The sequence below is a fragment of the Balaenoptera physalus genome (genome assembly GCF_965194825.1).
Source record: "Balaenoptera physalus genome assembly, contig: HAP1_SCAFFOLD_1780, whole genome shotgun sequence".
Taxonomy (NCBI): domain Eukaryota; kingdom Metazoa; phylum Chordata; class Mammalia; order Artiodactyla; family Balaenopteridae; genus Balaenoptera; species Balaenoptera physalus.
The window spans coordinates 15,529-40,935 of record NW_028125023.1 but is presented as its reverse complement, the minus strand read 5'-3'; the positions used below and the strand labels follow the sequence as shown (position 1 = coordinate 40,935).

General features: G+C 61.3%; 2 protein-coding genes and 1 pseudogene across 7 annotated transcripts in view; 1 reads left to right on the top strand and 2 right to left on the bottom strand.

Moving 5' to 3' along the window:
- LOC309654043 (uncharacterized protein) overlaps positions 1 to 21,097 on the top strand; it is a 64,773-nt gene extending 43,676 nt beyond the window's left edge. Inside the window, exon 5 of the mRNA XM_082478702.1 lies at positions 20,480 to 21,097. Coding sequence (XP_082334828.1) covers positions 20,480 to 20,620 — 141 coding nt within the window. The 3' untranslated portion in view covers positions 20,621 to 21,097. The remainder of the gene's footprint in view (positions 1 to 20,479) is intronic.
- On the bottom strand, positions 3,198 to 10,456 carry LOC309654038 (homeobox protein OTX2 pseudogene; annotated as a pseudogene). Its single transcript has one exon. The product of its transcript is annotated as a homeobox protein OTX2 pseudogene (transcript).
- Positions 11,907 to 23,394, bottom strand: GPR146 (G protein-coupled receptor 146). 5 transcript variants are annotated; one of them, XM_082478696.1, is made up of 3 exons: positions 23,245 to 23,394; positions 22,141 to 22,867; positions 11,907 to 13,654 (listed from the first exon to the last, which is right to left on the bottom strand). In XM_082478696.1, the coding sequence occupies exon 3, from the start codon at positions 13,646 to 13,648 to the stop codon at positions 12,653 to 12,655; it is 996 nt and encodes a 331-aa protein (XP_082334822.1). In that variant the 5' UTR covers positions 13,649 to 13,654; positions 22,141 to 22,867; positions 23,245 to 23,394; the 3' UTR covers positions 11,907 to 12,652. The 5 variants fall into 5 exon arrangements, with proteins under 5 accessions (XP_082334822.1, XP_082334823.1, XP_082334820.1 ...); XM_082478697.1 differs by having other exon boundaries at positions 22,141 to 22,311; XM_082478694.1 differs by lacking the exons at positions 22,141 to 22,867; positions 23,245 to 23,394 and adding exons at positions 16,584 to 16,732; positions 16,937 to 17,690.
- Positions 23,395 to 25,407: the final 2,013 nt, after the last annotated feature.

The following is a 25,407-nucleotide window of genomic DNA, read 5'->3' as shown; positions in this document are numbered from 1 at the left end:
AAAGCAAGGTCTTAATAAAAAAAAAAAAAAACGAAGCTGTCAAAGGTAGAGGTTTCATAAAGCCAGAAAGATGCCTTTCCTTTGCACGTCCCTGTTCTCTGCTCAGCCAAGTAAACCGTGATGTAAATGCAGTAAGACCGATGGATGTAAGCTTTGGAATAAGACTAATTACCCTCCCTTGGATTTCTATGTTTCCCGTGTTACTAGCCTTTCTGCACATACTGTCGAATAGAACACATGAGGCTTTTGAAACAGCCGGTCTATCCAGCGCTCCTGGTGACGGGCCCCCGCTGTCCGCTGGGTCATGGACAGCGTGACAGGTGTGCGACGGTCACCACGGGCTCACACCCGTCGCCTTAGTGCTGGACAGCTGTGCCTGTGGGTGATGTCCTCAGACCCCCAGTGATGATACATTAAAAAGACAAAACCGGCGTTTGTTCTTGCTGAGATCTGTGCGGCCCCCGCTTCCTGGCAGAGCTGGAGGTCAACCAGCCACGACCGTTCAGGGCCAGGGTAAGACAAGCCCATAAAGTTATTTGAGTAATGTTTTTATCTTCAAGATTCCTTCCTTGCCCTTTGGTTGGGGTAGGGGAGAGATGTCGGCCAGCAGACAGGCTAGAACCTTCCACCTGGTCAGGTGTCAGCCCGCACTCACTCCCCACACCAGCCTTCAGGTGTGAGTATTGGTTTGGGCTAAGGTGTCATGCTTTTGCATAAACTGAGTTGAAAGCCAGAAAGCTCGTTTTCAGTAAGCACCTTCCGGACAGCCCGGCATCCCTGTTGGCTCTCAGCACGCCGCTCTGGGTTTCTGCAGGGCCGGGAGAGTCCCCCGCCGGCCTGCGTGGCTTATGTCCACGGGCAGGGGCTCCGACTTGAGCCCCTTCAGGGGGAAGCTGTTGCCGGCTTCCCGCACCTGCACCTCTGCCAGAGATGCTCCGACACTCAGCAGGGCCCAGCCGCACGGCTGTGGGGAGGAGGGCGGCCGGGAGCTTGCACAGCTCTCCCCAGGCAGGGCAGCTCCACGAGGTTCCCAGGCGGCTCGTCCCTGGGGGAGCCTCCGGCCCTCTGCAGCTCGAGCCTGGCCTGCTGGAGGAGAGCCTTGTGGTAGGGGAGGTGGAGGGCGATGGTGGTCAGGGCGACCGGAAGCCACCAGCTGAGCAGAGGCCGCGTCCCTCTGGGTAGGAGCTGCCCGCCTGGCCCGCTGGACGCCGGCTGCAGGACGAAGGCCAGGCTGTCAGCAGGTCTGCCTGACACAGCGTGGTTTCGCAGAGCTCCCCAGACGTGCCCAGCAGGGCCGCTGCCCCCGACGGCCGCCAGGTCAGCCCCTGCGGACAGGACAGAGGGCGCCACGGCAGGAACGCGAATGGCATCGCCAGCTGCACGTCCTGCGTGTTGAAGTAGCAGGTGTTGGACAGAAAGGAGAGGACGGCACAGTCCAGGTCGGCCGTGGCCAGGAAGTCTGGCCGGCCGATGGCCGCGAGTGACAGCATCGTCGCCAGCAGGCCGGGGCTGCGAGGTCCCACGGGCCGTCTTCTGGGCCCCCCAGCCTGGCGAGGCCCCGGAGGAAGGTGGTCAGGTTAAAGAGCCCACGGGGACAGAGCCGCGTAGCCAAGTGCACACCTGGACGCGACACCTTGCGCGGCTACGACGTCCTCGCTGGCTGTGGACACGCGTCATGGGAACCAGCTCTCACCGGGGGGACCTGGGCTGCCCTAAGTTAGGGACGCCCTGCGACCTCATTGAAAAGTTTTCTGGGTCCCACCCCGATTCCCGAGGAGGGTGGGCGGCCATGGGAATTGGTGGATCCCGGGCAGGTTCAAGCTGGGTCCCACTGGAGCAGGGTGGGGTACAAGAACCCCCATGACCCCCCCTCCCCCAGGACCCCCCTCCATCTCCCTCGGTGCTGATGGAGCGCATTCTGAGAACCACTATAGCGTGTGCGCCGCAGAAGGGTTCAGTGCAAGGTTTCCAGGATGGGGTTCGAGGCTCTCCATTTCCAGCCGGTCGGTGCATCCTGCGGTTCTCATCGGGGCCTCTGCCCTCATGGAGCGAACGAACAGCCAGAGTCCACGTTGCTTGAAGGCAGGGTGTCGCCGCCTTTGGACCCAGAGAAGTTCTGACCAGTCTGGCCTCTCCCTGGGGAAGGGGGCTCTGCTCAGGCCTGAGACCTGGAGGGAGGGCTTGAAGTTACAGTGCCCGCAGGCTCAGCCTTCCCGGCCTGGAAATCATTTTGTTTCCACGTACATGTCTCCCCTCCGCAAACTTTAACTAAATTGATGAGGCGGGGAGAGAGCGCTGCTGTGGTTCAGAGGAAACTGAAGGCGACGAGCTGGAAACCGTTTCCACAGAACGCTGGCGGTGGGCCGGCTCCAACCACGGGAAGGGCCGCGGCCCGGCTGCAGGTGCTGCGTGACTCGGCACAGGCCCTGCGTTTGCAGCGGCGTTCTCAGGCACACTGGCTGCCTGACGGCAGCCTCTGCATCCATGGGTTCGCTGTGGCCCTCCTCCCTGCTGTCTCTAGCACACGCGTGTGCCTGCACGCACATGCCTGTGCACGTGTGTGCGGCGCTGATGCCCTGCCTGAACGCCGCTTGGTGTGCTGCCTTTATTTCGACCCGCAGAGAGCACTGCCCACGTCCTCACCCTGCTCGCCACCCCACGCGCAGGCAGGGGGTCTGGGCCCTGGAGCCGCTCGCTCCCAGGTATGTGTCTGGCTTCCTCCGTCCGAGAGACGCAGTGAATAGTGATGTTTTCCATGGGGCAGCGCTTAAGGCCGTGAGCGATTGCCAGGATGCTGGGTGACGTCAAAATTAAGATTGGTGACCACACTGAGAGGAAATGAGTTGGCCTGTCTCTTTAATTAAGGCAAATTGGAAAAAAGATCTCGTGAACATCGACTCCAGGTCGGAAGACGGCATCAGGCTGTCCTGGTGTCCGATCTCCACGGCGGCCGGCGTTTCAGGCCCCTTCGGGCGTGCGCCTTGGTCCCTGCTGGTGGTGTGGGGTCAGGGCCACGCAGCTGTGGCCGTCAGCTGTCACCTGGCCTGGTGGCCGGGCAGGGGGAGGGTGTGTGTCCGAACCTGGCCCCAGCGTGCCTCCCAGGCTTCCCTCCAAGGCCGGGGCCTTCCTCGGGTGAGGGAACCCCAGTTTTGTGTGTGTGTGTGTGTGTGTGTGTGTGTGTGTGTGTGTGTGTGTGCTAGAACCATTTTAATATAATTATACATATCTGCCGAATCCAGGAAGAAAGGTTTATGCATATATAACTTTTCCAGTTAACATCTGCAAGCATAAACAACGATGATCTCAGTTTATAAATTCATCAGGGTCAGAGCAATTGACCAATGTCTCTTTACTGCTAGGCTTACCAACAGCAAATTACAGATGAATTAGTGTCCTTTTGTTTCTCTTCTCTCACTCCTTGTCCAGAGACATTTTGTTGTAAAGTTTCAGTGCAGCTCCTCCAGCTACCTCCAGCCACAGGTAATCTTTTTAGATAAGTACTCAGTTGCTCTGAATTTGCTTATAATTATAACGCATTTAATCACAGAAGAACCCCTGCAGAGGTGGAGTTCAAGTTTGCATACAATAACAGGAGATGACAGTTTTGAAGTCTAGCACAGATGAAAAACCACAGATGTACCATTTATATAAGACACACACTGATTGTCTCTTAAACTACATATTGACTCCTTATGAACGTTATTTTTGAAATAAAGTAGTGCGTCTAGGACAATCAGGCGCACAATTCACACAGCCCTGAAAAGTTTTTCAGTGCCAGCTACCAGTTGGCCATGAAACGTGAGTGAGCTTGGGACACTGTCCATTCCTAAGATTCAGCCAAGGATTGGCTGAGACGTTGGAACACCTCTGCTTAAGAAGGCGATGTCTTTCCCTCCTTTCCCTCACAGTTTAGTTTTGTTTGTTTATTTTTGGTGGTATTTGGTTGCACGTGGCTAGAATGCTTTCGATCACTTTGCGAATCAGTAAAACCAATGATCTAAAACTATGATAGGATCTTAAGTATCAAACGGTTTGTCCATTTCAGGTAGCTGGTTGGCAGGCCCCTCTAAGGCCTTTCATCTTTCCTTCTATGCCTCCCGCGACGTCGATCAGAAGATGAGTCTGAGCGTCATGCCATCTAACGCTTTTAACCAAGGCCTGGCTAACACTGGAACGTCCAGCTCAGTATATTTAAAAATCACCCACAAAAAGAGGTTCTGCAGGTCCTCACAAAACCTGGAATTTCCACGAAGATGTCTGATCTTTATAATCCAAGCAGTCAGCATTGAAGTTAAGCTTCCAGGAGGCAGTTTGGTCCTTATAATCCAAGCTGTCAGTGGTTGAGTTAAAACCCAAGCTTGAAGCTCCACATCCCTGGGTGGAAAGAGAAGCTGGGGACTGATTGAGATGGCTGGTGACTGCATTGGTACCCATGGGACTGAGTGTGGTCCCTGGTCCAGGAAGCTGGTGATGCATAGGGGTCAAATAAGATCCACAGTCCACGCCCCCAAAGTAGGAAGTTGAGCCAGCATATCCTTGACTATAACCTGAAGCCTGAGTGTAGGTCGTGGGATAGGACCTCTGCATGCAGGAAGAGGAGGTGAACAAGGGATCTGACAGTGGGGAGATGGAAGCTGGGCTCCAGACAGACACAGGAGCACTGCTGCTGGAAACGGCTGGGCCTGAGGTGCTAGAGCGGGGAGGGAATTGGCCACTTGTTCCACTCTCTGAACTCACTTCCCGAGCAGGAGATGTCCTCTTTCTGGCAGGTCTCACTTTGTTTTGACCTCCATTCTGCTGTTGCTGCTGCTGTTGGCGGCACTTAGCTCTTCGATTCTTAAACCGCACCTGTACCCTGAACTCAGGCAAGATGGTTTTCAGCGCCGTCTCCTCCCGCATGAAGACATCTGGGTATCGGGTCTTAGCAAATAACGCTTCCAGCACATCTAGCTGCGCCCGGGTGAACGTCGTCCTCTCCCGCCGCTGTTTCCGAGGGGTGGCCGGGTAGCCCACCGAGGGGTGCAGCAAGTCCATGCCCGAAGTGGTCAGACTCAGCCCATTGACTGCGTAAGGCGGTTGCTTAAGATAAGACATCATGCTAAGGTTGTTTGGAGGCGCAAAGTCGGCCCAAATCCGGGGGACCCAGCCGGAAGGTCTCACTTCGCCCGGGGTGGACAGATTCAGAGTCCTGGTGGGTGGGTTTGGAGCGGTGGAGCTAAGGCAAAGCAAAGGAACAAACAGAGGTGCTGGTTTACCACTTCGGAGGACGCAGCTCTTCCACGTTCCACCACTAACTTAAGAAGAGCGAACCCCAGCTTTACCGCATCGTCTTTCTTCCCCCACGCCGTGGGCTCTCTGGCGGGGGGCCGTGGACGTGGGGTCTGCAGACGGGAGTTGGTGTCCTGGCGTGGCCGCGGCTTGTTGCACCTGGGCCACCTGGACTCTCGGGCCCTGGCCTCCCCATCTGCACGGCGGACACCCGAAGAGCCTCTTCCTAGGCTGGGTAAGCTTCGCGGACAGGAAGACCAGGCAGAGCCCCTTGCCAGGGGTGGGCGCTGGATGCGCTGGCTTGCCCGGCCGGCCGGCCCACAGGGCAGGGCTCCGTTCCCTCTCCTCCCCAGGCACGTGAGCAGAGGGTAGAGTTCGAGGCTTCACGTACCGTGCAGACCCAGATGGATGCCCACACCTTCCTTCGCTTTCAGAATCCGGCCCGGGGGCGAGGTGTCCTGGCGGGTGGGACCTGGGACCTGGCTCCCTGAGCCCCTGGTCTTGGGGGGCCCGCCTGGTGCAGCACGGTGGGTCTAGGGGCTCCGAGCACTCCTCCCAGCGGGGCCCCGGCACACACACCTGGCCGAGCGACAGCCGCCTCGCCAGCCGGGCTGACCAGCTGTCCTCGGCTCCATTTCTGGGTGTACTTGGGAAGATAACATGAAACGCTGGAGACGTTTTCTCAGGAAACTGTCCACGGTTCCGTCCCACCCAGCCATTCCCACCCCCTTGTAGCCTGGGATCCACTGTAGCCTTGAGGGTCTCCCCTCCCCTTCACCCCCAAAGAGAAGCGGGGACAGGGCACAGAGAGGGGTGGATGAGCTCTCAGGAGTTGGGGCGCCCACCACAGGCAGACACGCTGGTAGCGCTTTCTGCATAGATTTGCTCCGGGCTGGCGGTGGTCCGCACGAGGCGGTGCAGGCGTGATCCCGCCTTACGGCTGAGCTGTGAGTCAGAGCGATGACGCGGGGGTCGCTGGTGGCGTCCAGCCCTGCGCCTGGACTGCCGGACCCGGGGGCCGGAGGGTGTGTCAGGACGTGCCCACGTGAGGTCTGTCGTCGGGGGGCGCCCGGCCTGTGAGCGCAACCCACTCCAGGTGCCTGGCATCCTGGTGCCGGTCCTCGGCGGTCGGCGTCTGGCCTGGCCAGGTGGGGCCTGCTCTCGGCAGCCCTGCAATGCGGCCCAAGCAGGATTCGCCGTGTGGATGGACCACGGCTGCTTGGAGTGACGCTGGGTCGTTTCTGGGTTTGGGCTCTACGAGCAGAGCTGCCATCAGAATTTGTGGGTGGGTTTTCACCTGAGCGTAAGTGTCCTTTCCCCAGTGAGCGCCTGAGGGTGGGCTCGTGGGTTCGCAGGGGAAGCGTCTGAGGCACGTGACGCCGCCAGCATTCTCCCACGTGGCCGGCCACCCGCTCTCCTGCCGGGAGCCTCCCTTGGAGGCTCTTACGTGAGCCTTGGAATTTCCCGGGAAGACGGGCCCCCGGCTTGTTCTGGTGCCAATTCAGACCACGGGCCAGGGCTTCTGAGGCCCTTCCCTCAGCCTTGCAAAAGGGTCACCAAGGTCCAGCCCCGGGGTCCCCGGGAGCGCCCGCGGCCCGAGCCCGGAGGATGCCGTGCCCTCCGTGGCAGCTCTCGGCCGCCGCCCCCGACACAGTCCTGAGAGGGTCTGCGAAGCGGGCCTCGCTCACCAGGATTGCCTGGGTCAGAGGGTGGGGAGACGAGCCCGTCCCAGTGGTGGGGTTCCGTGTGGGGTTTGGGTGGTCCTGTGTCTACACGGAGCGGGCTCCACGTCCGGCGGGAGTGCTGCCGAGCCCCTCGGTGCTCTGTGTGCTCCTACACGGTTCCGCAGACGTCTCAGGGGGTACGTAGCTACGGTAGCGCGGTGACCGTCGTTTACTAACCACCCCCTCTGTGGACACTGGCTTCTGAATCTTTGCCATCGTGGGTGCTTTTGGGTCCTGAGTGTGAAGCTGTGCAGTCAGGGCCGCCCCGGTGGTTCTGTGCGTCCTCGGCTTGCCTGGACGGGGCACGGCCTCTGCCAGGCTCTCCTGCGAGCGCTTGTCACCACGCTGCCCTGTGGTCCCGTCTGACTCGGATGCTGACCTCTTGGGAACTGTCGTCTTGGGCTGCATCTTCTGAAGGGCCGCAGCACGCTGACTTGTAACCCTGAAGGCACATGAGACGTGACCGCCCCACACCCTTCGTGTCAGCCTGCTGGTGGGGGGGCGGGAGGGGCACGTGGCTCTCTAGCCCTTTCCACTCGGCCAGTCGCTCCCTGCCTCGTGCCCACCGGCAGGACCCGGCCTTTTCGGGCCTTCCTGGCTGCGTACGTGTCCGCTCCAGTCCCCGTGCTATGCAGACCGGGGGCCGAGGGGCCGGGTGCGGCAGCGTGGCTGACAAGCGGTCCCTCACGGGTCCTGCCTGGCGTGGGGGCCCTGGCTTACAAGGTGGCGACTTCCTGCTGCTTCTCCCTCCTCCCTCCTTCCCTCTGAGTGTCTGCATAGACTTTTAATTCCACATTCACTGTCTTTTTTACGCTCAGATAGTCCCAAGCGAGGCTGAGGGGAGCCCCTGGCAGTCAGCTCCCGATCCTGTTGACATGACCCATTCGTCTTCTAGCTCTTTCTTGCTTTCTGGTGAAGAGAGATGCCCGAGGCCACGTCTCTAAGGAACACTGACCCTTCGAGTGACCCTCTGTAGATTTGGAAACTTCCTGTGTGCACAGGTGACGGGCAGTCCCCGCGGGTCTGGCAGCTGGCCGTCGTGAGCAGGCCCCTTCCCGTTCCACCACTTGCTGTTGCCTCTTTCTTGATAAAAAGTTTTTCTAAAAAAACCCAGCATTTTTTACAAGCCCACATTATCTGACTGCTTTGCTTTCTCTTTACTTTCCTGCTGTGTCTCGGCCCCGGCATGCAGTGCTCTGCGTTAGTGACCCGACTGCTGGAGGTCAGAGATTGGGCATGAAGTCCAGTGTCGGGCTGCCCCCGTGAAAGCCGGGCCCCATGGGCTCGGTGCCACCGGGGGCTGTGTGTGTGCGTGTGCGTGTGCACGCGTGCGCGTGCGCATGCGGAGCGGCACCGCATGGGCTGAGCTCACCTCCACTGCTGTGAGGGCGTGTCTTGTAAAAGCAGGATTTGCTGTGAGTTCTGAGAGCCGGAGGCTCCTGGGCTAGAGCATCCGCACAGCCCGGCTTCTGAAGGAAACTCGGGACGCGGGACGGGGCCTCCTCCTCGGGGGTCAGCGCGTCACGCTGTTAGGAGCTGCCCGGGGCCAGTCCCGCAGGCCCGCCCGCGCGGAGAGTGAGGGGCCGCGGCGGCCACTGGAGGGCGCCCCGCGAACACGCCTGCTCGGAGGCTGGCGGTCGGTCACCCAGCCGCCCGTTATCCTGCTTGGAACCTAAAAGCGCAGTCAGTCCATCGGCGTCCTGCCTCGTGGGCTCACGTGCTGGCGAGGCCGGGCGGTTTTGCAGTGGCCCTGCCCCCCTCCCCGTGGAACAGCTGAGAAACGCACAGGCGTGAAGGAAGCGCTGGGTTCTCGGGGTCCAGGGCGAGGAGTGTTGACAGATGGCACAGCCGTGCAAGCGGCCCTCCGGGCAGCCCTGGCCTCGCGGGAGCCCTGAGCGAGGCCAGTGGGTGTCTGTCCCCTTGGGAGCGTTGTGTGCGTGACGTGCAGAGCGGGAGTGAGGTGCTCCGTCACCGTCTGTACCACGGCTCTGGCCCCGCAGTGACGCAGGCATGTGGGACCCGACCGCCGCTGGCCCCGTGGACGCACCACGGGCCCTCGGACGGCTCGATGGCTGACCCACGTAGGGCTTACGGGCCCCCGTGGCCGCGGGTGTCCAGACCCACGTGGTGCAGGGTCAGCTGTGCAGAGGACAGAGGAGCCAGGAGTAACTGAAGAGGCTAGGGTTCAAGTCATGACAGGAAAAACCTGTTTTTGTGATACTTTCTGCTGTTTGCCGACATGTCACACACCCCTGGGAATACACACACAGGAATTCAGAAATTGGCTAATAACGATCAAATACTTTAATCTTCCAACCTGTGGGTCTTCTTCAGCAGTTTCCTCTTTCTCAGACACACATGCAGCAATTCAGGCCATCTGGGTGGATGGAACAGGTTAGAAATGAGAAAGCCCCCAAATTTCCCAACTGATTTTAAATTCAAGAACTTGATGTGTAGTTTAACTTCTAATGACTTATTCCTGGTTTATCCTTTGTCAAGTGCCTTTTTTTTTTTTTAATTTATTTATTTTTGGCTGTGTTGGGTCTTTGTTGCTGTGCACGGGCTTTCTCTAGTTGCAGCGACTGGGGGCTGCTCTTCATTGCGGTGCGTGGGCTTCTCATCGCACCGGCTTCTCTTGTTGCAGAGCACGGGCTCTAGGCGCGTGGGCTTCAGTAGTTGAGGGCATGCAGGCTCAGCAGTTGTGGCACGTGGGCTCAGTAGTTGTGGCTCACAGGCTCAGTAGCTGTGGCGCATGGGCTTAGTTGCTCCACGGCATGTGGGATCTTCCTGGACCAGGGCTCAAACCCGTGTCCCCTGCATTGGCAGGCGGATTCTTAACCACTGCGCCACCAGGGAAGCCCCTCAAGTGCTTTTTATAAAGGAACAAATGTTTGATATCTTGATATATCTGCCACAATTAGCAGAAAACCCAGTTTCGTACAATAAATTTTATAACCTTCATGAAATAAATTCAAGGTTAAACTCACCTTTTGGGATCTTAAATAATGAAGCATGGCAAGGTAGGTGAGCTTTTGTCTATTGACAAAAATAAGATCGTTAACTTTAAAATCATAGTCAAGAAGTGTCCGTAGCAGAATTAACGACCTTAGAACATAAACTGGAAAACTTCTGGTATCTTGCAAATGCATTTGAAGAATATAGGATTGGTCAGTTAAGAAAACAGGATTGAGGGGACTTCCCTGCTGGTCCAGTGGTTAGGATTCTGCTTCCACTGCAGGGGGCACGGGTTCGATCCCTGGTCAGGGCACTAAGATCCCACATGCCGTGTGGCCAAAATAAATAAATTAACTAAAACACACAGAGAGATTGAAAAAAAAAGGATTGAGTGTACCATTCACCTTGGCTTTTTCCAAGTAGTTCCTCCTTCTCTTCTAAATGGCTCCAGTCTATGGCCATACCACCCCGAACCCAAAAATCAAAACGGCTCAAAAATTCACTGCATTTTCTGGCAATGTGGCAGGAGTACTGGGAATCAAACCAAACATACTGGGACAGCAGGAAGTGACCGAGGTGAATTCCGCGTGAGATTGTCAAGCAAATGTCCACAGAAAGTAGGCTCTGTGTCGTGGCACCAGCGGCCGAGGCGAAGGTGGGCTTGTTCCTTGAGGTGCGGGGGCCCTAGGGGGGGATCCAAGATGTGGCAGGAGCAGCAGAGGGGCCTGCACCTGAGACCCCAGTATGTCCCTCTGTCACGTCTCGGGGCCCTCTGTCACCAGTAGAGGTGGACGCCGGGACGGGGGAGGGACAGAAACGCGCGGCTGCCGCTGTCTGACACCTCCCCACCCAGGAGGCCCCCCGAGACTGGACAGCTTGCAACCAAAGCCACTGAGAAACTGATAAGAAATAAAGTGATTTCAGGCCCCCCGTGCTGTTTGGGGAAGACCAGCTGGGCTGAGTGGTGCAGGACTGCAGGCAGAGATCTGGGCGCTGGGGGTTTACCTTTTCCCAGGAGCCCTGGGAGCAAAGAGCTGAAAGGGAAGCGGGGGGAGGGGCTGCCGTACCTGCCGGGACCCTGCGGGGCGCCCTCAGCACAGCCCACTGCGATCCGCCCTCAGCACAGCCCACTGCGATCCGTCATCGTCATCGTCATCGTCATCTTCATCTTCATTGTCGATGGTTGGGGCAGCTGCTGGAGGAGCCGAGGGGATGGGGAACTTGAAGACAAATCCCACTACAGCCTGGGGCCCTGGAGGCGGCTGTGCTCTTGTCAGCGACCGGAGCCGCCCAGAGACCTCTTCAGTCCCTCCCGCCCCATCCCTGAGGTTTAGTGCCCAGAACCATCCCCAGGGCCACATCGGGCGGGGCGGGGACCATTCCCGGCGTCCAGTGTGTGTCTGTGATTCTGCACAGGCTCTTCAGCCTGGAGGGGAAACAGTCTGCACGTAGAAAAGCAATGCAGCTCACTCAGGGCTCAGTTTCCCAAGAGACCGGGACCAAATGGGGCGATTTCCCCGGTAGATGCCAGAGAAAAGAGCCAGCCTCCTCCTCGGGGCAGCTGGGTGGTCAGAAGTGAACACGTGTGTATTTATGTGGCAGAAGCCCAGGGGCTGGGGCAGCGCACACCATCACATTCATCTTTCCTCAGAAAGCTACCCTCGTACCTTTGCTACGAACTTGAAAAACGAATCTTTGTTTCTAGGGAGTTTGGGGGTTTCAGAACTGAGGGTCAGAGGGTTGTGGGGCCGTAATTCTTCGTGAAGACTTGGGGTGGGGGAAGGGAGGCTCGTCTGAGCCCCGCCCTGTCTGGTCAGGTCGTCTGGTCTGCACCGTCCGTCTGTCTGTCCCGGGAGCGGGCAGCACCCTTGTGGCCCCGGTGACGCCCACCCGTCCAAATCCCTCTTTCCCGTCGGCAGGCCCATCGGCTTTCGGGTTAGGTTAGAAATCCTAACAGCATTTTTCTTCCTTCGGTTTATTTACTTTTGTGCACACTTTGGGGACTTGTTTAGGACAGACCCACGCTGGCCCAGCGACAGCGGACGTGACCCGGGGGCGCACCTGGGGGCAGGAGAGGCCCCGTCTGACTCTTCTCCCACCACGTCCACGTGGACGCCAAGTCGCCAGCAGCCCCGGCCCCGCCAGCCCACCACCCACCCATCCCCCGAATGCGCTTCCGTGTGTCTCCTTCATTTTAATACCTTCTGACTTTCCTACCAAACGTCTCTTCATAAACAACAAAACAAGAGGGAGGGGGGATGGAGTATTTTAACAATACAAAGTATAAATAGTGGCGTTAGATTTTCATCACTCATTTGAAAGCCAGACATGAGGCTGAGGGAAGCAGGCTGCTGCAGGCGTGGACCTGAAAGGCGCCGCAGGAGACAAGCGCACGCCCCGCGGGCGGCCAGGTGCCCCCGATGGCACAGCCCATCCTCACACCTGGCACCTGCTGCTCGGACATCATGGCCTTGGCCTGAGGGTGGCTTCTTGTGGGAGGACACGGGAAGCTCCAAGGGGACTCGCCTGGTTCTGCCTGGTCTCCTGGGGAGAGGGAGGGAGGGAGCGGGTGATGCAGGGCCGGCGAGTCTCCTGGATGCCAGACCCGGGAGGGAGGGAGGGAGCGGGGGGCCCGGCCACTGCGGGCTGTGCCTTCTGCCACGCGCCGTCTGCCCCTCGGTTGGCCGAGGCCCGAGGAGCAGCGTCTACGCCATCGCCGGCTGTGCCCCCGCTTCGTCCAAGGAGCAGCTCTGGTGCCCACGTTGCAGCTTCTTCATCAGCCGCCGGAGTTTGCTGGGGAAGTTTCTGTCGATGTGGCGGTAAAGAAGCGGCACCACAGCGCTGCTGGCGAAGGCCAGGAACCTGGACAGGTCCTCGGCGAGGAGCAGCGTCCCCAGGTGGTGCCCGTCCACTGGCCTCTCCCGCGCAGCCAGGACCGTGCGCCCCAGGAGCGTCAGGTAGTGGGGCGTCCAGAGCCCGAACTGCGCACACACGGTGGCCACCAGCAGCCTGTGCGCCGAGGGGTCCGGCTGGCCCGCGTCCCGGTCGAGCGGCGTGTCCTCCTTCCGGATCCGCGTGAGGAGCACGAGCGCGTACAGCACGGCCAGGCCGGGCACCAGGTACCCGCTGAGCAGCATGATGGCGTCGGCCGCCTCCGTGTCCCGCACCTGCGAGCACTCGGCCAGCCTGGCAGCCACGTGGCTGCAGATGTAGAAGAGCAGGGAGGAGAAGCCGGTGAGCAGGGCGCCGCCCCACACGAAGCCGCACACGTGCCTGGTGTTGTAGACGCTCGACATGTAGGTGCGCGGCAGCGCCCGCTCGATGTAGCAGTCGAGGCCCAGCAGCGCTGTGGAGTACAGGGTCACCAGCGCCGCCACGTTGAACAGCACCAGCAGCGTGACGTGGACCTCGCTGCCCACGTCCCACACGGCCCAGCCGGCAGCGCCAGGGCCCAGCAGGTGCGCAGGCGCCAGGGCGCTGAGCACCAGGCCGGCCGCGGCCATGTTGGCGAAGTAGACGTCGGGCATGGTCATGCCGCCCGGGTCGTGCAGGTTGACCAGCAGCAGCAGGGCGTTGTAGCCGAGGCCGAGGGGGACGCCGACAAGCAGGTAGAGTAGCGAGAGGGCGGACAGGGCCCGCTGGACGTGCTGGCAGGGGAGCTGGTCCTCGCCGCCCGTGCCGTTGAGTGGGCAGCTCCACATGGCGGGCTGTGGGGAGAGCAGCGCGTGAATCCTCCCCTCGACCAGACCTGGGCCCCTCCCTGCCCCCTGAACCAGCTGGGACGGCCAGAAACTGTGCTGCGTGTTTTCTGTGACCCCGAGGTGGCACGGCTGCGAGCTGTGAGGACCCTGCCGGCCACGGGAGCCTCCCTGGCCCTGTTTGCCAGGGAAACATACAGCTCTTGGAGCCGTAACATGCCTGCCGTCACCTTTTGGTGATGGGCGGTGACTGGGTGGGCCACGGCGACAAAAGCCTGTAGAGGAGGGGTGGACCCGAGGCCTGGCCTCCCGCGGCCCTGTCAGCCCCCTCGGCCCCCTCGGTGGGAGCTGCAGCCCTGCCGGCGCATCCCTGGTTTCCCGCATCAGTCGCGGAATCCCGCGAGCCCCCTGCTCCGCCCTCCCCTCCGTCCTGCGTCTGGGCCGAGGCGTGCCGGGTCGGGGCGACGCAGGTCCCGAGCTGCTGCCCGCCTGCCGGCTCCATCACCTCTGGGAGGGGCACGGCCGCCGCAGGGACACGGGTCCTCCCTCCAGAGCCCTGGGGTCAGGGGAGCCGGCGGGAGCTCCAGGCAGGTGACACGCCCTCGTGGGGTCCTCGGAGCCTCTACGTCCTCTTCTTGCCTTTTCAGTGCTGGCTCCCTCTCTCCCATCTTCTTGCCGATTCAGTGCTGGCTCCCTCTCTCCCATCTCCGTCCCAAATGCCTGCAGGCTCCTGCCTGCTGAGCCACGGCCTGGAAAGTGGCTGGGGGCCGGGGAGCCGGTCCACCAGAGCGGCCTGTGTGTGCTGTGACCAGCCTGCGGCTCAGTCCCCCTCCACTCCGGCCTCACACGGCTCGCAGGGCGTCCAGCGGCCCCCCCGGGCCTCAGTCCCTACCCTCCTGCCGTCCACGCACTCTCACTCTCCCGCCACGCCTGCCCTGCCTCACTCCGGGCCCCACGTCTCCTGGTGCCTGGGCCGCACCTCTGCGCGCATGGGCGTCCATCTGCGGCTTCTCGTGACGCCCCTCCTCCCGGGGCAGGTGCAGCGGCTCTTCCCTCTCTGTTTACAGCCAGTTTGAGGCACAAGGGTTGTGTCTGGAAGGACCAGCGCGTGGGATGGGCGGCCCTGCCCGCTGGCTCCCCCCATGGCCCCACGGCGGGTCCCCTGGTGCCCCCGCCCCTCCTGGGGATCCCCGTCCACGTGGAGGGCGGGCTCAGCCAGGGGAAGTCAACTGAGCAGAGGTTCTCGGAAACCGAGGACAGAAGGGGGGCCCTGCAGCCTCATGGACCGCAGCCGAGGGCAGGGGCAGCGCTGTCGGCGGAGGAGCAGAGCTGCTGCCAGGGGCCCTGTCCTGGCCGAAGAATGGCTCAATTCTTGGGAGGTGGTCACATGGAGTAAACCTACTGAGAATTTCCTTCACAGACTCACGTGCTTGTACGGCCGGCTCGCTCGGCCCGAGACAGGCTGTGAGTGTCTCGAGAGTCAGTGCCGGGTTTTAGATTAAAAACCTGCCCGAGTCTGTTTTCCGGCAGCTCATAAACACAGAACTTAGAAACTCTGCCCCGTGAGGTACAGGCAGCTCTGTGTGCGTCCTCTTAGTTATCAACTGTGAGGACACTTCCGATTTCAGATGCAGATCACGAGCTAAAAGTACCAGTTTTCACTTGCTTTCAGTCCGTCTTTGCTTTTTGGCCCTACGTTCTTCCTGGAGGCCCCTCGTCTCCAGGTGTCATTCAGCGGGCCCAGGGCAGGGACACCTGTTGGGGGAGCCGCCTCACGCACAGATGAAGGTGCCTGGCGTTTTCTGAAGTGGGGAGGCCCATCCTCACCTGCGTGGGCACGCGGGGTGAGAAGAAGGGAAGGAAGCAGACGGGTGACACCGCTGGCACCGAGGGGACGTGTAACCAGGACACTTGCAGGCCGGGGGTGGGTGGCCACCTGGCTCAAGACTGCGCGGGCGGCGCCTGTGGGCTTGCAGGGGAGCTGGGGGATCTCATTTGGGGACGCTCAGCAGGCGACTGCCTGCCCCGGCGGCAGGGCAGCCGGTCAGACCTGCTCGAAGCCCAGCCGGGTATCCCGAGGACGTTGGTGGGGGCGGCCGTCCTGCCCTGCCCAGGTCCCGGTGCTGCTCCTGCAGGATGCCCTGCCCCTCCCCCGCCGCCTGCGGTCCCCCCACTTCCCTTTGTGCTCTGGTTTTGCAAGTGCAGGAATCTGGAAACAAGACTCTCCTCCCCGCGTAGCCATGTGAGGAGGGGGCCTGAGAACAATGGCTTGGCTCCCACCCTCCACACAGGCTCGGGCTGGGCTGGGCTGGGCTGTCTTTCCAGTTACCAGCTCTGTTCACTTCCTTCCCGAGAAAGAGGAACTGGAACGGCTGCCAGCGCAGAGACCAGGATTCCAGGAAGGGCCCTCTCTGCGGTCCTGTCCCTCCCAGAGGCAGGAGAGAAGAGGCCTGGTAGGCCCTGAGTAGCCGGGCTCCTTCTCTCCGGTGCCTCGGTAGGCCGTCCTTGGTGGTGCCGAATGTGGAGCGCTTGGCGGTTTTCATTCTGAAAGCTGCCACATTCTCCCCAAGTGGCAGGATTAATAATCCAACTTCTGATGACCCCGTCACCTGCTGCAGCCCTCTCAGCTCCAGGGGTCAGGACGAGCAAGGACCCCAGTGGCCTCTCGTCCAGGCTGGCCTTAGGAACAGGCTGATCCTGTCGCCCTGTCCTTGGGGCCTTCCTGACACCTCCTGGTCAGAGCTGCCCACGCTGCTGCCCGCTGGGCCCCTCGATGCTCCCGGGCCTGCCCTCTTCTGCACCCTCACTCCCTCCCCCCTCCCCTCCCCTCCCACCCTGCTGGCTCCCCTGCTGCTGCCCTGTCCCATCCGCTGTCCTGTTCTCCCGGCTCTGTCCTGTGCTCCCGGCTCTGTCCCGTCCGGCTGCCCTCCTGCCTCACCTCCTCTGGGCCCGCCTCCAGGCTCGCTGGCCCGGGCGGCCGCCTTCCTCTCGTGCTTTCGCTGCGTCTCCACTCTCCAAACCTCCCCCACACCTCCTCCGGCACCAGCACCCAGTTGCAGCGCCCGCACCAGGCCTCGTCCACGACCCCTTCATCAGATGAGACACGAGGAGTGGCCCCGACCTCCTGTCCTCCCACAGGACTGCACCCAGGGGCCCTCCGAGGACCCCCACTCCCCCAGCCCGGCTGGGTCCCGGTTCCGTGCCCGAACGTCTCTCTCCTGCCTGGTCAGGGTCCTAGCCTCCTCCCAGGGCCCCTGCCTGACCTCCCTCCGCTGGGCCCAGGGAACATACAGGTGTGTGCACGTCCACCCAGAGACGACCCAGTTGCTCTCGGATCCCGGCCTGCGGTCGCCTCTCTTCTGCGGCAGGCGTGCCGAGCCAGGGCTGCAACCAGCCTCGGTCCACGGAGCAGGGGCGCGCTGATGCGTGCAGGCGCGTTGCCTCGGGGATCACAGCGATGCCAGCGGCAGGACCACCGAGCCCTGATCATCTGCTCGGCCAGCGTGTGGCCCTGGGCCGCGGGAGCGGGCTGGTTGGCACCCGTGTCCTGGCCCAGCAGAGAGGTGGGAAGCAGCTCCGCAGGCCGGCACTGGCACGTGCCTCGGGCTGTCCGCGGTGGTCCAGTGACAGCTTTATCCTGTTCCTCCTATAAGGGGGTTGATTACTGAGCTAAAGGTGACTTGCATCCCCGCCGTGGGAGGGTTTTGTCTGTCTGGTTCCTGATGACGCTCCTGAAGCAGCAGCCTTGGCGCTGCAAGCACGGCGGCCTTCCCAGCGTCCGCTGCCCTGCCTGGTCCCGGCGTGGCTGCGATGGAGCGGGCGCCTGGCCAGTCTCGCTCGAGGGGATGGCGAGGTCTTTAGCTTCGGGCCAGGGTGGTTCCAGGCTTGGAGCCAGCAGCGGAGAGGAAAGAGGAGGGCGGCCAGCCTGGCAGAGCAGAGAGTACCTCGCCCGCGGGAGGGCACCGCCGGCCTGAGACTCCGGGGTGGAGGTCATCTCCCTGGGCCGGGGCGGAGGGCTCAGCTGGCTCAGAACGTTGCCCCTGACACTGAAGCACCTGCTCAGGGTCTTTCTCTGCAGGCTTGGCTGCATGCATGGCACAGGAGGGTAGCCCTGGGAGAGGCTGGAGCTCAAAAATCATGCTTCTTTCAGAGAATCTGAGAGGACCAGGAAGTCGGGCAGCGTTGGGCCCGATGAACGAGCTGGGCTGTGCGTGGCCTGCTGGGGCTGCTGCTTTGTGAGTGTGATGGGGAGCTCTCAGGCCTCCCTGCCCACCCGCTGCATGTGGGGCACCGGGGGCTGAGGGAAGCCTTTAAGGGAACAAAGCCGAGCTCACCACTTCTGCAGCACAGAGGGTCCCCTCTCGGACCCCAGTGGCCTTGCCCTCTGGAGGGAACCAGGGTGAGGCCTCAAGGCCAGAGGTTCATGGTCAGACAAGCTGGCGTCCACCTGTGGTACTTGGGCAGCGGCACTGCCACTGACCTCAAGCTAGCCTGTCAGAAGGGCATGGTGATAGGGCGGCCACCTCCAATGGGGCAGGCGGGGCGAGCCCTGCTCGGGGCTGCTGGACGTGGAAGTAGTGGTTTTGTCTCCACGGGAGGCCCAGGGCACGGGGCCGTTTCGGGGCTCTGTCCCACCCGCACCCGTTTCTGAGGACTCAGCTGTCTCTAGAGCCCCCTCTCTTCCTTGACTGTCATTCATCACAGATGTTCCTGTGCATAGAAGTACTGATAGTTTTCTTCCAAGACCCTCTCTGGGTTCCAGTGATTATCTTTCAAGAAGACGTTCTCCCAGGCTCGACGACTTCCAGCCCTGGGAAGGCTCAGCCAGCCCGTGGTCACGCTGTGTGCCCCTTGGGTGGGAGCTCCCCCGGCTGTGCAGGGTGGGAGGCTCGCCGCGTGGCATTGAAGAGCTGTCTGCTCCAGGCTCGGGCGGGGAGGAGCGGAGACACCACGAGAGGGAAACCCACGGCCGCCTGGCTCCAAGGTGGACGCCGATGTGAGTGCAGGGTGTGCGGCGCTGGCCCGAGCGCCCCAGGGCAGCTCTCCTGCTGTCTTGAATTCCGGAGAAGATGGTCCCCGGCTCTGCTCTGGGCCCTGAGCAGGCACTTCCAGGACGTCTGCCGGCTCTCTCTGGCAGCCAGGAGGCCCTGTGGGATGGCCCTGTGGCCTGGGTGGGTGCCGGGCCATGCTGACTGGAGTCACATGTGGGCAGAGAGGGTCTTGCGGGACATGGGCTTAGTGTGGAGGCCCGCTCTAGGTGGCGTGGCTGGGCCTCAGGAAAGGTGAGCTGACAGGTCACGCCTCTGCTCAGCGGCCCAGGAAGCCCTGAAGCCCAGGAGGGGCCGTGGTGTCCGGGGCAGCGGGGGCAGCGCAGTGAGGCAGCAGCTCCCCCCCAATGATCGGTGACTGGGGGGCCCTGGCGGGGGACTGGCCACAGGCTTGGTCAATGGAGCAGAACAGCCGGGGCCAGGTGTGAAGCGGTGCCCACCTGGGGACCTCGGGGCCCCAGGGCGCATGTCCAAGCCCTGCTGCACCAAGGGCCCTGCTTTTATACTTTGAGAAAGCGGCTCGGATGCGCCCCCTGGCCTGACTCAGTCCTCCCCTCGGGAGGGACCCACGCTGCCTGCTGAGAGCTCTTGCCCGAGGGCTGCGGAGGGAACCAAGCAGTGGCCTGTGAGCTGGGCCGAGGGGCCGAGACCAGGACTCCACGTGGTTGAGGACCGGGCTCCCTGGGCACCCTGCTCACAGCTGCCTGGCTTTGGTCCCTGGGTCAGGAGGTTGTCGGGAGGGTGGGGTGAGTGCGGTCGGCGGATGAGCCTGGCCCGTCCCGGCGTGGGCAGTGGGGCCGCGACTCCTCACCCTCCTCCGCATTCCGTTACTGCAGAGGAAGCTGCTGCGTGAACTCTCGCTCAGACTCTCTGCCAGCTGATGCGTGGGGAGAGGAAGCTGGGGGAGAGGGGACAGAGGGCTTGAGCGCGGTCACAGGCCCAGTGTGAGTGCTCACGGGGAGAGGCTGCGGGCCCCATCAGACCCCACGTCACAGCTGAGTCCCCGGGACCCCACCAGGGCCTTGGTGACAACACAGGCAGCGAGGCTCTGGGGCTGCGCTCGCTGAGCTGGGGTCTCCTCCCCGACGGCGCCCCTGCTTACAGATGCTCCGCGGTCCCTTCTTTCATTCTCTGCTGGCAAGGACCGCAGGTCAGTTGGGCTAGCTGCTGGAAGTGTTTTGAGGCCAGATGTCAGCGTCTTTCTTCCTTGATTTTTTTTTTTAAAAAAGAGCCCAGAACGGTATAAACCAACCCTTCCAAAGTGAATGTCCACAGGTAACTAAAAATCTTGCTCAAGTTCAGGGCTACAGTGCACGGTGATCTCTGTGGAAGTTGGAGGATGCCAGGAGCACTTCAGAGCAGCAGCCTGGCGGGGGGCGGGGAGTGGGCGGCCGTGGCAGGCGGGGGGTCCTGAGTGAGCGTGTGCGCGTGCACGAGCGTGAGCGTGTGCACGCACACAGCCCGCAGAACGAAGAACCGGCTAACTCCCGTCCGAGGTCGCTGAACTCGGCCCACTGCACCCGTCTGTTCCCACCTGCCGAGAGCTCCCTGAAGCGGGTGCATTCCTTGATTGGTGCCCTGCAGCCTGGCTGGCTGTGTCCGGGGAAGAGGAGGCCCGAGATGGTGTCACAGGCTTTTCCCCAAAGTGCCTGGGCAGTGCAGCTCGGCCTGGCTGACGTCCTGGAGACCCGCCGCGCACCATACCTGGACTTCAGCTGAATGCTCTGGAGCCATCAAAATGCGCTGAAAATGACTCCTGAATGTTTATTTCCTTTTGTAATAACAGGCAGAGGCTCTAGCTACAATTAACATGCAGCTGGTAGGAGCCAGACACTCAGGAAAGGCTGATGTTTTCATAGGTCTTCAGTGTAGAGAGCTTACGCTACTGATTCCTATCACAGACGCTGCGCCTTCCTGGCTGTGGTAAGAAACGGTCCATTACGTAGATGGGGTGTTCTGATTTTTGTAGCCTGTTGCTTTTTAAGGTTCTGAACCTAAGAGTGGTGAGTGTGAACCACGTAGCCTGCCTCAGGCATAAACGGAGCTGCCTCTGGCTCTCCGGGGGAGAGAACAGCACGTCCGCCGCTCGGGAAGGGCTGCAGGAACGGGGACCAACGGCCCGGGACGCCCGCCCGGGGCCCCAGGCTCCTCACCCTGGAAGAACATGGGACACGTGTTCCTTTGTTTGTGGAGCACTAGTTCCTTGCCTTTTTCTTGTCCCCCGACTACCTTGGTTTGAGGCTAATGCTCCTTCCAGGTAATCTCAACCAGGGGAAAACAGAACCAGGAAGACTCGCTCAGAAAGTCAACGGCCACACTGAGAACAGACCGGGCCTCCACGCAGGCTCGGGCAGACCGGCACCCTGTTGGGCTCCCCACGCCGCCCTGCCTTTCCCTGGTGTGCTCTTACCTGGGCGGTGCTCGGAGCCACAGATCTTATCGCTGCCCGTGGTTCTTTCCAAGGGAGGAACGCCAGCAGTTATTTTTGCCCATTACACTTGGTATAATGGCGACAGTTGCTTCCTTGGTTCTCATTAAAACTGGGAAACTCCTAGGTGCGCTCCGCCCTCCCACCGCGTGTGTGGGAGGCAGGGGACCCCGGGGGGACACACGGGACAGGCGGCCCGTGTCACCCTGTCCCTCCGCTACTCAAGGGGTGCTCTGTTGGCAGGTCTCGGGGGCCGAACTCGGCCCCTTGGCAGCATCGTTTTAGCTTCTCAAATTAGAAAGTTCACTTTTACTCCCTAGACTGAGTGCCCTCTGCTCTTTGATGCCTGGCTGGTATTTTGGGGTCCTGGGCCTGTGAGACCCCGTGGACAGACGCAGCCTGGTGCGGCCCAGCCGTGCAAGAGGCTCCAGCCGTAGAGAGCTGAGGAGCCGGCGGCGAGCAAGGGGAGGTAGCTGGACACTCTGCTGAAGGAGGAAGCAGCCTGCTTCTGTCGCGTGCAGAACCCAGCAGCCCTGACCCCAGACGCAGCCCTGGTGTGCAACTGGGGCGTGAAAGGCCGGGTGGCAGGTTGTACTCTCAGGGTCCAGATGACATCCTAGGGCCTGGAGGATGGATGCAGCTTCCCCAGGGAGCACCTTCCTCTCCCGGCCCCGGAAAGCAGCCGGTCCCTCTTCCCACCTGTAATCACGCACGCATACCCCCTGGCAGGGATCTTTGCAGGCATGTCACTTCTTAGTTATATAATAGGTATAAGCAGTTCTCCGTTCTAACCTAAAACCCCCCACACCCACATCCAGTGGATATACGTGCCTTTCTCCCGTCACCCGCCTACCAGGGGCTTCTGAGTTCCAGGGACCCCAAGTCAGTGCAGAACAAATGCTGTGCTCGTCTCTCCTCAGGGTGTTTCCATACCCCCCAGGGAAGCAGGACAGCAGCAGTCAAGGGCAGGGCCCCCCCCCCCAGCTTCCTGTCCGTGACTCGGCACAGTACGCACTCACCAGATGGAAGCTATGGTTTTTCAAAGCCTATTATCTTAGAGAGGACTTCTCCATTTAGGAAGATGCTGGAGGTTCCGGTGTGGAGAACTGGACCCTGCAGCGGGTCGTGGAGTGTGTGGCCGTCCCCTCAGCGTAATTATCAGTGGGGCCTCTTTCCCTCTCAGCAGCGCCCTGGTGAGGACCCAGATGGGACGGTAGCGTGTCTGGCCCCCCCGTCATGCGTGAGCAGCCTGGAGCACGGTCAGAGACACCGCGCTCACACTCTCGTGTCTGCAGAGGCCGGGAAAGCAGGCTGCTCGCCCCTGGGTGACTGAAGGCCAGCCCGCTAGATGCTGCAGACGGAGAGCGGGGAGGAGGGGGCCCGCTGCTCGGCCGAGGCACGGAGCTGGCTGTCGGCAGGCGGCCTGGAGCTGCCAAGTGAGTGCACATCCAGCGATGGGGGGCCGGTCTGTCGGGTCCAGGCTCACCCTCTGTCTCCCCAAAGCCCAGACAGACTGCAACACTGAGACCAGGGCCCCACCGAGACCATGAACCCGGCTTCCGTGTTCATGCCACTAACTTGGTGTTGGGTTTCCTGTGCTGGTACGTGGGTGCTCAGAGGCGGGGGCACTGCCTTCTTCGCAGGTTTTGAAGGAGCCTCACGCTCAGGGGTTTTTATCTTTTTATCAAGTGTCCTAGACCATTAACGACACTTGATATTTCCATTTAGACGTCGTTCCAGAAGTTCCTAAGATGTTGTAATCATAAAAGGGGACGAAAGTTACAAGCACGGTGACCCAGGAGCGGGCGGTCAGTCCCCGCAGGACATGTGAGGAACCGGCGGCGCTGCTGAGCCTCCTATGCGGCCAGCAGCTCTCAGCTGCCCGGACAGGTGAATGACCGCAGGGCAGCGGCCCCGGCCGGCTGGGCTCCGCACGGCCGGAGGGCAGCCACGGGCGGGGACAGCGCTCCCACCCGCCGGGGGACAGCGCTGGGCGGGGCCGAGGGGACCCGAGGGTCAGAGCGGAGCACCGGCCCCGGCCGCTGCGTCCCGTGCCGCTCCCGCGCGGGCCGAGACCCCGAGTGTGCCCGTCCGCCCCCACCCCGCGTCCGGCGCCCACTCACCGGCTCGCTGGGCCGCGGACCGCGCAGTCGCCGCGAGGGGGTCAGCTCGGGGCTCCGAGAGAGGCGGCAGGGCTGACGGCGCGCACGCCGCGCGGGCCTGTGTACACACGTGACCGCGCTGCTCCCGCCCCGCCCGGGAGTCCGCCCCGCCCCCGGGGGCACGCCGCGGGCCGGCGCTCGTTCGGCCGAGGGCCTGGGCGGGCCAGATTGCTGAGTCAGAACGCGCTCTAATCCGCAGGGGACGCACACCCCGCCCTCGGAGGTTGTAATCGGGGCCTGCCAGGCGCACCTGCTCCTCTTCCCCAAGAGTGCTTGCTGGCTCCAGGTTCACCCCTTACTTCCTGGCCTGAGGAATTTCTTTGTAAACAACTGGCCGCAGGAAAACCGTTTAAAGAGACAGTGCGCTGTTTGCAGTCTCATTAATTCCGTAGCTGCTGTTCTAATTGGGTGTTGGGAAAGTTACAGAACAAGGTCGTTTTCTGTGCTGTAAGGCTTGTGCTGTAATAGTGCTCCTGGCAACGCGATCTGGCTCCAGAGCTAAGAACGTTTCTGAAGATCCAAGTGTGCTGTGTGACCAGGGGTTGATGGAACAGGAATGATGAGAATAGTAACCAAGACTGGCCCTGGGTGTCATGGTCCTGCCGGCTGGGCTCAGGGCTCCTCCTTGGGCCATCCTGCTTGACAGGACAGCTTCCTGACCAAGGGATCCGAGAGGGAAGTTGGGGGTCAGCTGGGGGACCAGACTGCCTCTCGCTCTCTGTCAAGGTCATGTACAGACCCCTGGGGCCCCCACCCTCCCCTTGGCCCTGTTGTCGTTACCGTAAGTTGCTCCTCATCCCAACACCAGGTCTTTGTGGCAGCAGGCAGGCATCCAGTCGTGGGAAGGCTAGTCCCGTCAGCCGGCACGGACATCCGGCAGCGAGGGAGGACGGGCTGTGTGCCAGCTTCTGTTCTGGGCCCTCGGAGCAGCCTTTCAAGGTATATGCTCCATGTTTCATCAAGTCGGAGACTCCGTCAGCGCTGCACGCGCCAAAACGTTATGGACCGCTACAAGAAAAGAGTGTGACGCTGTCTCTCGTAAGAAGCGTGCTGATCTTAGAGTCGTCAAAGTGAGGAAATATGCCTTACCATCAGTGGAGTACGGCGCCCTGCTCATTTTAAATTGTACTGAGGCTCAGAAAACTTAAGCAGCGTGCCCGGGGTCATGCAGCAGGGTGGAGCCAGAATTTGCACTCAGGTGGTCTCTGCTTTCTAAATCTAGGGCTTGGGACTTTGGGTCGTCCTAGCGATCTGCCTAAGACGTGTTGTTGTCTACTTGTTTGAAAGGCCCAGGACCCCAGGATTCCTGGTCAGAGTCCCCGGAACGCCAGGCTCGGCAAGGCTCACTCTCGGCAACGTGGCCCTGGAACGTGGGCTCTGCCCACGAGGTGCTCCCCGCCTGGTCAGCTGCTGGTCGTACCTGGGAAAAAGCAGGCGTTCGGCTCCGTCCCGGCCCCTTAGCCCTCGGGCCACCCCACTGCCTTATCTGCAGAGAAAGACTTCCTCCACCAAGCAGGCCCCGGCCAGGGAGAATGGCGGAGTCTGTGTGTGTCGGGGGATCTTCAAAGTGGACCCACCCTCCAGCTGAGCCCAGAGCAGCGTTCTCTAGCTGGGGAATGTAAACACGCTCTGCGGGGCCCCAGCTCTGTGGCCTGCTGCTAGCTGCTCCCAGAGCTCAGGCCAACTCCTGTGCAAGACCCAGGTGTCTGCAGGGACAGCTGTACCGTCCTCGGGGCGGGAGGTGTGGGAAGCTGGTCCTGGTTCCTGGGTTTCCAACTGCATCGTCTAGTGTTGACTTTTGAAAACCGCGTGGAGTCGGCCTCCCCTGCTGTTTCTGGTGAAGGCCCCCAAGGAGCGGTCAAGTGCTGCCGGGCCCCAGGCCTCTACCTTTGTAGCTGCACACGCCGTGTTCACAAGGCTGGTGCCCTAACTGTGCCACACTCTGTGGAGCAGAGACTCCGGCCGGTGCTCTGCTGGGCTCATGGACACGCCTCCCCGTGGATGTAGACTGCTCACCAGTCTTGAGACTCGGCCAGTCTTCCTGGTTGTCCTCGAGCGGCAGTCGATCCCACGCCGGGGGCGCTGGACTGCTGGTCAGGGACTCGAGGGTCACCTGCCGCGGGG